General features: G+C 40.0%; 1 protein-coding gene across 1 annotated transcript in view; it reads right to left on the bottom strand.

Annotated features, from left to right (window-relative positions):
- LOC104498517 (von Willebrand factor-like) overlaps window positions 1-14,187 on the bottom strand; it is a gene marked incomplete at both ends in the record, with an annotated part of 37,857 nt that overhangs the window by 13,134 nt on the left and 10,536 nt on the right. The window contains 4 exons of the mRNA XM_010141910.1: window positions 2,513-2,616; window positions 8,893-9,053; window positions 9,759-9,853; window positions 10,640-10,880. Of these exons, the coding sequence (XP_010140212.1) occupies window positions 2,513-2,616; window positions 8,893-9,053; window positions 9,759-9,853; window positions 10,640-10,880 (601 nt within the window). The remainder of the gene's footprint in view (window positions 1-2,512; window positions 2,617-8,892; window positions 9,054-9,758; window positions 9,854-10,639; window positions 10,881-14,187) is intronic.

Here is a 14,187-nt window from a genome sequence, read left to right on the forward strand (position 1 = left end):
AAAGAGGAATTCTATCCCTACTTTACAGATGTAAAAACTCAGGGATAAAAAACGCAAAGTACTTTCCCAAGATCAAATTGCTAACCAAAGAAAAACTGGGTACTGAACCAAGATCTCTAGCAATGCCTTAACTACGCATGAGACTCGTTTAATCTTGATAACACTTCACAGTGTAATAAATGTTGTGCTATACATTTTCTTTAAAGAATGGATTTTTGATAACATGAAACTTACGTACTTACCCTCTACTATTAAATCTCTGCTAATAGGTAGAGCAAGGCTAAGATTTTGTATATATGCGTACGGACAGATTATAATGTATGTGGTGTAGCTAAATTCAGATTAGCAAATTTCTGCTGTGTACTGCCTCATAAATGTTATCCCAAAATTTTCACTGAGCTCTACAATGAATTCCCAATACATAGCATAACAAAAGATTTGCCACTGGCTTAGACTTGGACACATTCCGCTGTTCATGAATTAGGGTCTCCCATATGTCAAGTTGAATGCAAATGCCAAATCTGACACCTCTGGCTCATATACTGCGTTTGCAGGTGTTCACATCTGGCTAAGACCAAGTGAGAATGGGAACTCCTGCAACAGCAGTACAAAAAGCAAAAACAAAAGAAAAGGAAGATCTGACATCCAAAATGCAGACTCTCAATTCTTGTTAATTCTCAAAGCAATAGTAATTTCCTATATCACTTTCTAAATAGCATTTGACTTCATATTTGCTGAGAACTATCATGAAACTTTTCAAAGTCACATAGTTCAAAAAAGCCCTTGTGACATTTTTTTAAGGGATCTCTATTTCCAATTTTACTTTCACACTCAAGAAAAATAGCGAAGATGAGAGAAAGAGCTTCTTATCAATGAGAAAAAGTACGATTTCTAACATTTTCTTGACCCTGATATTGAAGAAAATTCTATGTATTAGGGGAAATATCACTCATGATGGCATTGTCAGAAACAAAAAGGCAGTTACAAGAATGAAACCGCGTGATTATGACTATTTCAAGATTCAAGATTATAAGAATGACTGAAAATAAAAACATTGTGCATGTTTATCTTGCACATCTCACAAGAGCACCCAGGAGTTCTACATCGTACTCTTCTTGCTTCACAAAAATTTTCATTGTATCTGTTTTTCAGCTGAGCCACTTTTACCTAGATGCAATGTAACCAGGTTATAGTAGATGTATCCATTTAAAAAACAGTGACTTCTCCATCTTCATCCCCTCATACCTATTTTTCCCCTGGTCTAATTATAATACATTATTCACAAGGTAATATGCAGTTGCGAAGGAAAAAAATTGGACAAAACACTGGAAGGTCAGTATTTCCACATAAACCCATCAAATGTTATATCCCAGTCTAATTTACACTAGTTAGGAGCAGTCCCACCAATTTAGAAATAGAACACATGAAATCACTGTTGCTCAGAGATCAATGCACAAAACAGAAAACAAAACCAAATGTCTCTTTAATGGTGCTGAATCTCCAATCCAACTCCAACCAGTCATACAGGGGATAACAGAAACACTGCTCCTGGGGTGCCACAGAGCTGGACAGGGACATTTCAGGTAAAATGACCAAGTGATTCTGAAGTCTAAGTTCAAAGAGAACATAGTTTCCACACTGGCTGGATGTCCTATACCTCAGACTCTTGGAGCTCCGCGGGAAAAAGCCATTCCCTTCACAAGCACACACAGAGAGCAAAGCACCTCCATTACAGCACATGTGCTGCACAGGCAGAAGCCGAGAATTGTCCGGCAGGCAAATACCCTGTACATTATGCAAGGCTGTGCTGAGGGCTTCCCTTCAAGCAAATCTCACAGCCCAGTACTTTCTTTTGAACCTACAAATTTGTTAAGGATAGATAGGGTAAAAGACATTGAGCACTCTTTTCTTCTAGGAAGATATCCCCAACTCTTTTTATTTTCTTTCTCTCTCTCTTTTTTCTTTTGTAAAGATAGCAATGGACTGAGCACTCATTTGAGATACTAGAGGTCAACTCTGTTTCTGCCTGATTCTTTAACATTTTCCTGAAAAGCTCATGTCTTATTATAGCTGGCATATCACACCCCTTCTGCTGATGCATGCTTCCAGCTGAAAAGGACTAATGTGAAGGGCCTCAAGCAGCAAATAATGGGAAGCAAGACAGCAGAGCTTAGCAACAAGGCGCAGGTTCCATTCCTCCCAGCCCAGAAGAGCTCCTATATTGTTATCTTGTGTTGCAAGATCAAGGAGCAAATCCACTAGCTAGTGGCTACAGAGGACCTGCACAGACACGTAGACTACCTGTTTGTAAGGTAGCAGGTACAGTTTGTCAGATATTGGTCTTTAGGCTACAAGCGAAGGGAATATGCCGGTCTGTGCAATATGTATGTTACTACACTGCAAAACTTGACTTTACATAAAACAGATCTGTTAAGTGAACAATATTTGGTTTTATTAGAAACATGTTAGGTGCCATAGAGAAAAACAGAAAAACACAGTTCCAGTGGCTCACCAGGTGTTGCAGTCATTAGTCACTGTCTCTCCCTTGGCATATTCTCTTCCATTGTGAAAACATGGGCATCTCTCAGGAGCAACACACTTGTTTTCATGTCGCACCTAAGCAAAACAGAGTTTGTCAACATGTGGGTCTGTCAGCACGTGCTGGTACACAGAGGAGTAAGCACAAGAAGGCAGGGATAAAGGAAAGGATAGGGGAAATGGTTCAAGACTGTAAGGAAGGTACAGCATTGCTAACATTTTTTCCCATTAACGTAAATAGAGCTACGGGTACATAAAATCACAGTTTTGCTTCAGGCTTAAGTTTCTGAGTTTGAGTTGCTGGGAAAATAGATTAGATTGTAGAAATACGTCACGCTGAGAATGTCCAATCTGGAAAAAAACAGGATGAGGTGAAGATAATATAGGATAACCTAAATATGGAGGGCAGGTGAACAGCATATGCATCTCACAAACAACAAACTGAAGGATGAACTACCAGAAAAGCAGCCAGACATATGGCTCAGCTGGGCTAAAAACTTAAATATGAACTCTGAGGAGGACACAAGGAGCCACAGTGCCAGAAGAAAGCAAGTGTAAATGCAGATTCTGTTGTCATAGAAAACAGCCCCCAAACAAAGCCCACCACCCTGTCGATTCGCCTTCGAAAACTGCAGTAGTCATTCATTTTCTTTCAAATATCTATTTATTTCCTAGAAGACAGGATAAATATCAGCCCACTTGAGATTTTATTTCACTCTCAAAGGCTCTGCTGCAGGAAAATAGGTCATTATGTTCCATCTACAAATTTTTCTTATACAGTTTTACCCTACTGATCTTAGCTTTTCTTTGTATACCAATAAAACATTTATCTCAAACAAACAAACAAACAAAAACCCATTAAACAAGCATTTAGACTATTCTGTTGAAGACAACCTGTTTCAGAGAATCAAACAAAAGCAAGGCTGTTTATGGTGTTTTTTACTTGGTCTTGGTTCTGCAAAGCCAGGAGTAGGTTTGACTCTTCCTTCCTGGAACACCAAAACACAGAGCACTTCCCCTCCCTCTCATTCAAAAGTCACAAAATATCACCTTCCCACTTTCAACTCTTTTTTGAAATCATTAAAATATTTTATTTTTTACCATTAAATACAGGCCAATGAGATCAATATAGTGTGAACGCCAGGTTAATAAAAGTAGAAAAGCTCTGTCTTTTCCTATGGGGACCTAGAACTGCCACAGGGAGCTACTAATAAAAAGGATTTCACAGCCTGGAAACCCTTCATTCATACACAGCTCCACATGCTCTGTGGCTTATGGAGAGCTGTGTTATGCCAAATAAACTCACACCAATAGAAGCAAGATGGAAAACAAAGATGATAGGGCTGGGGCTCTGCCTCAAACCTAATCTCCACAAAAGACGGGGAGAAAACAGGCCAGAGAAGACCATATGTTTCCAAGAATATTTAATTCCTTCCTTCCTTCCTTCCTTCCTTCCTTCCTTCTCAGTGGCATTCGGGAAAAAAAGCAATATATGACTTCACCCTCATGGCTACGTTGCTGAATTTTTCCACAGTGTTCAGCAACACAGTTCACAAGGGACTTGAGGGTTTGCCTGTGGATGCAGAACGTGGTTAGTAAAGGGAGGATTAGGACCTCTTCTACCTGTTCCCTAATACATTTACAGGAAGCTAATCACAGCCTATCCCCAACTCTAAAAACCTTAATAGACTGGTATTAGTATTTCCATCACAAACATATGGCCACCATGAAGAAAACTCAATGGATTGTGATTTTCTGAATAGTAACACATATTCTACTGGCCATATTGACACCACAGCCAAAAGCTGGTATATCTGGCAGCCTGAAGCCATGCTGCATTACAAGTCTATTGAGTGCAGTACCATGTGGTACTATAAAGCCAGTGGCATTTTACAGAAACAGCTGATCATTCCGTGAATGTCTTTCAATCCATCAAAAACACTGAACACATGAGATCTAACAGTCCTAAGTGCGTAAGGTGATCGGAGGCATGAGTGTTGGGGAGGCAACCACAAGAAAAGACACAGGTTTGTAATAAGAACAGCTGCTGTTCCCACCATCTCACATCCTTATGATGATGCTCCTGAGAGTGTGTTCATAGGATTGTAAGGGGTTGATTAGCTGATGATCCGCGCTCCCCCCCTCCGCCCCACTTGAGGTGGGAGGGAATGTCCAGACAGAAATTTTCATTATTTCCTTGCTCTGTCTTATTAATTGTTAATCCTTGACAAATGTGGAAAAAGGAAGGACAACATTACAGATTTCAGAAACTTTAAGATTCTTCTCCCCTAAACTCTCCCCTCTTGATGAGGCTGAATTTTAACCTCCCTTAGTCAATGTAAGTTTGATGAGTATCTCACAGTAAAGGGAAGCTCAGATTTTCTCTCTGTTCCTCTTGATACACCTGAGAGCTTCAGTGTAAAGTCAGCCAAAGGTATAAAGGAGTACGGGATTTAGACAAGGAAGTGGGTCATAATAGAACCCAATAGCTGATATGTTTTAAATAATACAGTCTGTCATAATTTCTATGCAGACAAAGACAAGTCAAAATCATATTCGGGCAACCACTCAATATGTGCTGGTTTACACTTGACTTTTCTTTCTTACTTTAGCTGTATGCTTCTTACACTTGTTTTCTGCAGCATTATCCTTAGGCAGATGCACAGACCAGAAAGCTGGTACCCACCTGCTTGTGAAGACTTTGTCCTGTTATTATACAGGATAAGCCTACACTGAAGAATATACAAGAGAGCTTGCAGAAAAATCAAAATATCATTCTAAGTTTCTGTTGAAAGGAGTTTGGAAGAAAAAACCCTTTCAAACTTTTATGATTAAAATGTGCATTTTTTTTTCCTTTTTCTAATAACATATCATAGTTTTAGAAATAGTTTATTTCAGCAGTTTCATTTCACTTTTAAACCTTAATTTTGGTTCAGTTGGAAATCAAAATAAATTAATTTTCTAGTTTTGAAGTGTCTGGATTTTGTGCTTTCTGATTGTTCTGCTCCTCTTTTTCCCCAGAAAGGTGGTTAACACTCCATTTGTATCTTTATTAATACTTTCCAATGGGAAAAACCTGGAGTGCAGTAAACTAATCTGAGAAAGCATATTTTTCCCCACACTTCTGCACATATGTTATGATTTATCTTTTGTGCTCTGCAAAAGGGTGACAAGCATGGAGAATTTCCCACCCTCCAGATGATCAAAGATAGAATAAGAAGAATTACTTTTCATGGCATATTGAACATTTTTATTTTCAAGAAACCAAAACAGTGTAAAATATTAAGTCAAGATGAAATGGAAAACTTATTTTTTAGTTGAAAGAAATCAGTTTTCATCCGCATTTTCTGACTGGGGAAATAATCAGTTGACCGCTTGGCAATTTCTCACTCCAGCAAATTTTCCAATTCAAATGTAGGCAACTGAAGCATCACGTAAATGAACAATCCTTGGTGATTGTTTTTTATTGCTTCTCAAATATGTAGTTGAAAATTGGCATGCAATTTGGGCATATGGATTTTAAGGCTGTGGATTTCTCTGTTTAAAACTGGTAGCACAGCTAACCGATCTGTAAACATCATTTAATATACATAGGGATAACATTGCACTTAATTATATATTAACTGCTATATATATATTTGCAAAATGTATTGGAGAGTTATGTAAACTGAATCTTTGTGTTTCTTGGTGGTATGAACCATTTTAGAGAAGGAAGATGATGGATTTCTTTGTGCTAACAAGTTATCCATGACCATTCATAAATTTTATAGGCTACTGTACTGCAAAGAAAAAAAAATCTTCAGCAAAATGGCACAATTTCTTTCAGAGTGATGATATGTGCAAATATTTATTTCCATAAACATTCATGAATCTGTTACTTCCCACGGACATTCCTTTGAACAGTAGCTCATCTCCATGAGTGCTTGTAAATTAAGCAGGATTTCAGAACAGCAACAAGAGAGACTGACTGGTAAAAGAAATAATAGTGCCTTTTTCTGGCCCCCTTATTGCTCAGATCTGTTTGTACAAGTCTGACAAACACAGACTTAGTGATTTTGCAGCACTTTGTCTCAGTGTGCCCAGAGACTTTGAGGCAGAAAGGCAGGATGGAAAGGAGAACCCGGTCACCACCCCAAATCCTTCCATCTTTGGCAACTAATACTGGGAGCACATTGCAGAATGCAGAAATAAGTAAAAAGCCTCCCCCAAACCATCCTGGCTAGGAACCTACTGGTGACAAGGAGGAAATTGCTCTTTGACAACAAGCTGGAAAGTCTGTGGAGCCACACAGCAAGAGTCTAAGGCATGGCAAAGAGCACCCAAATAATGAAAGCACCGATCTTGATCTTGCCTTTGCATGGCCATGTTTACAACAAAATCATCTAGATGCTGGTTTGTCCCATAGCGGCGTTGAGAAACGCACATCTTGCCATTTTTTTCCCCTGCCAGACGGGAAGCCAATGAGAACGAACAAATGTTAACTGCATTTACTGGAAGATTGGACCATACTGTCATCTAGTGGACAAAGAACTTATTTTACTATTTTTGGTTTTTAAAAATAATGGGCCTGATTCTTCTATCCAAAACCTGACAAACCATCTTGCTGATTTCTTTTTCCCTGCTGGGTAGTTATCATAATTTGTTTTCCATTATTATCTCTGAAGTATACTATTACCATATGCTGGAACTGAAATCAAATCTCAAGACCCTTCAGCAAATCAAAGAGATCTGAATTTTATGTACAGAGAAAGATCTATTCACACTGGAGCTCTTGAAACTTTTCAAGTACGCAAACATTTTAAGTCTACTTATCAATCTACTATTTAGGAATATTCTTCTCTAAAAGAAAAGATATTTAAAAACTGAAATGTAAAAAGAAGCAATACTTGTTTTAAAAGTGTGGTGAAAATTTGCTCAGTAATGAAACTACGGCCTTCAAATCACATTCTGTGTTTTTATCTTCAACAACAAACTTTACAAGCCTGAGATTTTGTCTACAGATGGTATTTTATTCTGCAGTAGCATCTATTTACATAAATGTATGTTTACTAGCAAATACGGTAGCAAAGTTTAAAAAAATACAGTAATATTAATGCTAGAAATTACTGTTATGAGAATTCTATTTTTTGTTGTTATTGTTTCTAGTAAGACAATGAAAGGAATTTTGAGGGATTGTATTTATATAGATATAGAAAACGCAACACACCCTTATAATAATACATGGTTCCAGGGAAAGGTAATTGGGTTTTTAAATGGAATTTTAACTAGCAGGTAATTCGTTAGAGCTGAAGCCTAGACATAAACATTCGTCTCAACACTAGTAGTAATAAACCACACTTTCATTTGCTAGCAGTCAATGTCTGGTACATATTGATTTGAGCCTGCACCTTGAGCAAGTATTACAACAACAACAAAAAACCCCAAACCCCACAACTTTTGCATTTCTAAACTTCCTGGGTTGCAGCATCTTAAAACATCTTACTTTACCATGTGTCCCTCTGAGTCTCTGAGTCAGAAAACTGCACCAGCATATCTCTAAGTACCACAGGTATCAAATCAAGTCTCACAATAGGAGAGTATTTTAGCCTTCAAACAAAATAAAAACACAATCTCCACTCTCTCAGAGAACGCTTGCTCAGAGAACAGCAGCAGTAATCTGCTGTCTATTCTACTCCATATGTCCCACATCAGGGCTCTGAACTGACACCGAGTTCACAGTCACTGGCTTAGCAAATAACTATTTGCTCTATTTAAAACGAATTTAAAACTAATAATGACATTTAAATATTTAAACTAATAATTACATTTTAGAGTTGCAAAGGAACATTACCCTGGGCTCCAGAAAGCATCTTACCAGGGAAAAGAGCATGTTCAGCACACTATCTGCAACTCCAGGACACCCTCTGGTGTCACCTTAGCAAGTTTCGTGTCCCGCGTTCTTTCTCGTGGAGAACTCTCTGTTTGGTACAACACACAGGAAGGCAGCAGCAGAGATGAAGACTTGACAAGGAGGCAACTAGTGTCATGAGGAGGATTTGGCTGGATGTGGGGTGGGTGTTTGAGGTGTTGGTGCCTGCATACTTCTGTCCCTCTGACTAGGGAAGCTCAGCAAGAGGTGGAGGAGTTTGGGAGGAGAGTCAAAGGAAGACATAAACTGGTCTTTAAAAAACTAGGCTTTGGCTTTTTGATTATCAGTTATAATTACAAGCTAAACTTCATCTTCTATGCAGCCACGTATTTTAAACCAGCCACAATTTGGCAGAGTCAATACATCTCAGCTACATATTTTCAAGCCACAAAAAAACTTCTGGTAGGAAAAAATGAAGGCAAGAAAACAAAGAGGAGCCTGCTTACCATCCCTTTCGGACAGAGGCATCCAGATATACAGCCATGGCTGATGCACTCTAAGTCGTAATTCTGGCAGGTCTTGGCACACTCCAACCCTTCAGCTCTTTGGTTATTTGCAGGACAGACAAATCTTTCCATAGGGGATCTGCATGTCAAGCTCCTTTTTACTTTAAAAAATAAATTTACAAAAACTGTAATTATAACATGAGTATTTTTAGCACAGTATTTCTCTAAAGGGTGGATCAACATTTTTATTAGAAAACTAATTTAGGATACAGAATGGAGCCCTGTACCCTCCTATCCAAACATTTTGTTTCTATCCTGTAACAAAAAAAAAAAAAGGTTAGAAAAAGACTCACGACACCATCAGCCACTATAACAACTTGTACTTCTTCCCCAGTCTACATTACCAAGAGATTAAATAGGAAAAGGAAGGAAAGGAAGGGAGGGAAGGGAGGGAAGGGAGGAAGAAAGAAAGGAAAGAAAGAAAAGAAAGAAAAAAAAGAAAGAAAGAGAGAAAGAAAGAGAGAAAGAAAGAAAGAGAGAAAGAAAAGAAAGAAAGAGAGAAAGAGAGAGAGAAAGAGAGAAAGAGAAAGAGAGAAAGAGAGAAAGAGAAAGAGAGAAAGAGAAAGAGAGAAAGAGAGAAAGAGAGAAAGAGAGAAAGAGAGAAAGAAAGAAAGAAAGAAAGAAAGAAAGAAAGAAAGAAAGAAAGAAAGAAAGAAAGAAAGAAAGAAAGAAAGAAAGAAAGAAAGAAAGAAAGAAAGAAAGAAAGAAAGAAAGAAAGAAAGAAAGAAAGAAAGAAAGAAAGAAAGAAAGAAGGAAGGAAGGAAGGAAGGTCGGAGTAAATATTAATTTTTTTAATGCATACTAACTTCTGGCAGATGGCCTCTCATCGATGAAAACATCTGGTAGGAAGGCACCAGGCACTCTGCTTGTACTGCAGTGCATGAAACCATTTTCACAATAGCTAAGAAAAACAAATAGAGCTTATGTTTAGCAAAGTGATGTTTAGCTTTCACTCATACCGTTGTGGGGTACTGCAGGGAACTTCTCCAAGTACCGAAATTACACCTCTCATCAGGGCTGGTCTGTTGCCCTCCATCCACTATGCTTATCAACCTTAAAGGCAAACCTTTCTTAAGATAGTTGCAGCGACCTAAGTGGCATGGTAACCCAGCCGTGTGCTGGCCCTGTCCCACTGAATCCAATGCATTTGCACAGGCAGGAAGCTGGGCAATATAATAGTTGGGTCTGCTGTGGAGAGAGGTAAGGGTCCACTTAGAGCATACCATTTATTACTCCTGTGTTAGAAGAGCAAATGAGAAGACACTGTTCCCAAAACTGGGCTTGGCAGGAGCAGCCCAGCAATTACATTCCTCTCTCAGTGTACTGCTACTCAATTTCACAATTAGAAATGCTTTTCAATATTTGTATCTTTGATAGAGGAAATTAGGTTTTAACATTTAAGAAATGTATCTCAGTACTTTAAGGTGACATTTTAAAAGCCTACAAAGTAGCCAGTGCCAGTAATTAAACTCCATTTTAAACTGGCAGGAATTTTTCACAGGCTAGGGCTTAGTACTGTTTTCTAAGGTGGCGTTTTGAAATTGATTGTTGGAGGTAAAATCTTGCCCTCTTTTAAACCAGTTACAGTGGAGGTAAAGGAACTGAAGAACTGAACCAGTTAACCACTCAGGCTATCTAAAAATTTGAGTCACAGCATGTAGGGATGAGTTATGAACATTACACTTACCACATGGTGTAATGATCTGAAAAGATGTCCTCAGGTTGGAAGATCTCACCGTCATAGTAACAAGAGCACTGGGACTTCGGCACACACTGCTCATGCTCGTCAAGGTAGTGGCCAGGGGGACAGTAGCATCCTTCCACGCATTGTTCATCACAGTCCTCATCCGGGTAGGACAGAGATCTGCAGGTCTGGTTGCAAGGCGTCCCACACTCATGGTACACTTGGCCTTCAGGACAGGTCATTGCTGTTGAATGATGTGCACATCAGGGAGACTGGCATTTGATCCAAAGCCAAATAAAGGAAAATCTGCCTAAACCAAACTTGGAAGCCAGGGATCAAAATTTGTTTACTCAATTTACGCATCAATGGAGGCCTGTATCACACTGTCTCTCTTTATCTCTGCAGCACCAGTGAAGCCTAAGGCATTGATTATACACACACAGAAGCAAAACCGTGTGGTTCCCAATAAATGTCGGGATTGAATTGCAAACCCTGCAATGGAAATCCATCCACAAAATTTCAAGCAGAACAAAAAACACGAGCTTTGTCCAACATCTGATATTACTTGAACCTACAAGTTAGGAGCATTACAAGGGTCATGTACACATTCACGCTTCTCTTCCTTTACAATACATATAGGGACAATTTGGTCAAAATAAGTAGAAATACATGGTTTTGCCTAGATAAGCAGGTGCTGCAATAGTTTAAAGCCTCGCATTCCAGAAGGTCTCAGTGATTTCTGTGGAAACAGGTGCAAATAATAAAGGTATTCAGCGATTATGGAGCCAAACCTTGGGTACCTGCGACTTTTGATCATGAATTCATTCTTATGGAGACTTAATTATCACCTTTGGAGCCATTTCGACTTCTTCATTTATAAAACTTCCACTTAGTTCTACAGCTCTGAATATTGAGGCAATCTCCTGTGCATACCTCAGCATCAGCACTAGGTGGCAGCTATGACAATGCATTTCAGGGGGCGAGAAAGATGGTATTTTCAAGGGCGTTTAACAGGCCTCCCGATAACCAGGATTTACCAAGCCTGGCGTTTGTAGCACTCTTCCAAAGCAAAGGACAGAGTTGTAAGGTGATAAGGTAGAGCATTGAGTGGAATAAGAAAAGCAGCTGCAAACAAAAGTTGGTATATTTATACGGTACTAAAACCAAGATCAAGGGGTTACAGAGAAAGCTCTTCCTCTTATCCCAGAAGAATGAACCAATAATCTCTACCCTCTCTTCTGCAAGCACACACCCCTGGGCACTGTAGCAGCAATGCCAGTAAAAGAAAAAACGCGGCAGCTGCTAGCAGGGCTGAACTAATGCTGAGGCTAACAAAAGAAGGCCTCTGAGCTAACCAGAGTCTCATACTCACCTTCACAAAATTCTACTGAAATGAAGAATTACTTCTACCTACTGAAGAGAGGCATGGTTGCACCAACATCTCTGCAACTTCCGTTGAGGCATCTGAAGTCCCTCCCATACTGGAGAGAGTAAGCTCCTAAAATGAAGATCCAGCCCAGAGGCTTCTAAAGTGACTTTGAAGCCTTCTTCAGAGCAAAGATCTCCCAGGCTTCAGCCTGGTGCCCAAACTATTTAACGTACCTTTCACGACACAGCCCAAGAAATTTATGTGTGCTCATCACCGTAGTAGGCAGAGTAAATACCTCCTCAGAAATAAATAGATGATAGATTCACTCAGAGTTCTAGGAGTCTGGCAGCTATTCACAGAACAGTGCTTCTAATTTACATAAATGGGATCTTTGCAATAAATAAAAACTTGAACAGGCACAGCCCAGGGCTGAGGATCATTTTGAAAGTAACTTTCATCACTCAGGGCATGTGCAAGCAGGACAACCATGAAGCCTCAGCCAAAACTGTGATTTGCTACACAGGAAACAAGGAACTGCTTGGCAGATTTCAGGTGGGTGCACCAGTTTACTACTGTTTCAAGATTCAAAAAGGATAGGATAGCTGAGCCCAACATCCTGCTTTACTTCCTAGTCGGTGGTATTGTCCCCATGGGCAGGGAACATCTTTGCAGTGGAACCTTTTCTTATCTAAAGCTTTATATCTCATCTTACCTGGCCATGCACTTCTAAGACTTTGGAAAAAAACCCCATATTTCCCATTACACTACCCAGTGTCATGTTCACACTCCAAGTCCCAATACACTGATCCATCACCTCCCAGAAACCTGTTTTTAACAGTAAAAAGGCAAGAAAACTGATCTGGGAGGAGACTGTTGTCTGTACACTTTGTAACAGCCTGTCACAAAAAAAAAAAAAAAAAAATCCCATTATTATCAGGAAAATGAGAGGAAAAGGCGAGGCACGTCTAGTCTTTGCAGAGGCCAGTTATAAAACTGAAACAGCTCAATGTTGTGCTCTGAAGTCCAGCCTGTCCCCGGGATAAGATTTGAAATAACGGGAAAGCATTGGAAAAATGTGTGTCCATCAGATAGTTCTTCCAGCTTCTTGTGGGTGGGTTTTCAACCCAGAGTGAAAGAGACATAAATCTTGACAGGTTTCTCAGGTAGCACAAGGTGAAAATGCAATCGCACCTAGGTCAGAGGCTCTGGGTGAAGACGCACGCTGTCAGGAACAGATTTAACACAGCTGCTCCAGCAGCTGGCATGCTGAGACCCACCATGCCATGTAGCCATCCTCAAATGCTGCTCAGACACTGTCCTTAATACCCTACTCCCCACTCCAGCACTCAGATTTATCCTCTACATATACTTTAACAGAAACTACACAAAGACAATAAACTACCCCAGCGCTACCACGTTAAGGAAAATAGTGGGCTATCAACAGGTCCTAAAACCTGCAGAAAATCTAAGGAGCTGCTGACTGATTCCCCTTTGCCACAAAAAAAAAAAAAATATGTATATATATACATACATATACCCAGATGAGACATAGAATCATTTAAGTTGGGACCCTTAAGATCATCAAGCCCAACCAGAAAACCCTACCAAGTCCAGTCCACCACTAAACTGTGTCCCTAAGTGTCCCAACATACACATTTTGTAAATATCTCCAGGAATGGTACCTCCATGTTCTGGTTTGATCTGAAGCTCCCTTGTTTTGGGAAATGGACAAATAGGAATTATTCCATGTAGTGCAATAATTCCGCATTTAATTGGTTAAGGGGGTCAGGTGAACGTAACGTTACGTCAGGAGCCTTTAAAAGCAGCAGGCCAGGGAGTGTCCCTCTCTTGGACTCCGGACAGCTGCACGGAGGAGCACTGCCATGGATCTGCTGGCTGACGACTAGGCCCGGCTAGGCCCAACCAGGCCCGACCTGTCGAACGACTAGGCCCGAAATCTGAGGGCCTACACCCCCAGAGGACCGGAGGATTACGGACTTTGAACTATTCCTGCCGTGATTCTCGTCTGAAATCGGGTGAGACATTCGGACTCCCAGCCGTTTCGTGCAGGGAGTTTTCCTGCAGTTTCCTTGCTACGCGGGGGTTTCTCCCCTCCCGCCCCCATCTCGCCGCAGGAAGGATTCTACTTTCTCTGTCTGCAGCGGCAGAGTCTTCACTCACC

The sequence above is a fragment of the Buceros rhinoceros genome, unplaced genomic scaffold (genome assembly GCF_000710305.1).
Source record: "Buceros rhinoceros silvestris isolate BGI_N320 unplaced genomic scaffold, ASM71030v1 scaffold7868, whole genome shotgun sequence".
In the NCBI taxonomy this organism is placed as follows: domain Eukaryota; kingdom Metazoa; phylum Chordata; class Aves; order Bucerotiformes; family Bucerotidae; genus Buceros; species Buceros rhinoceros.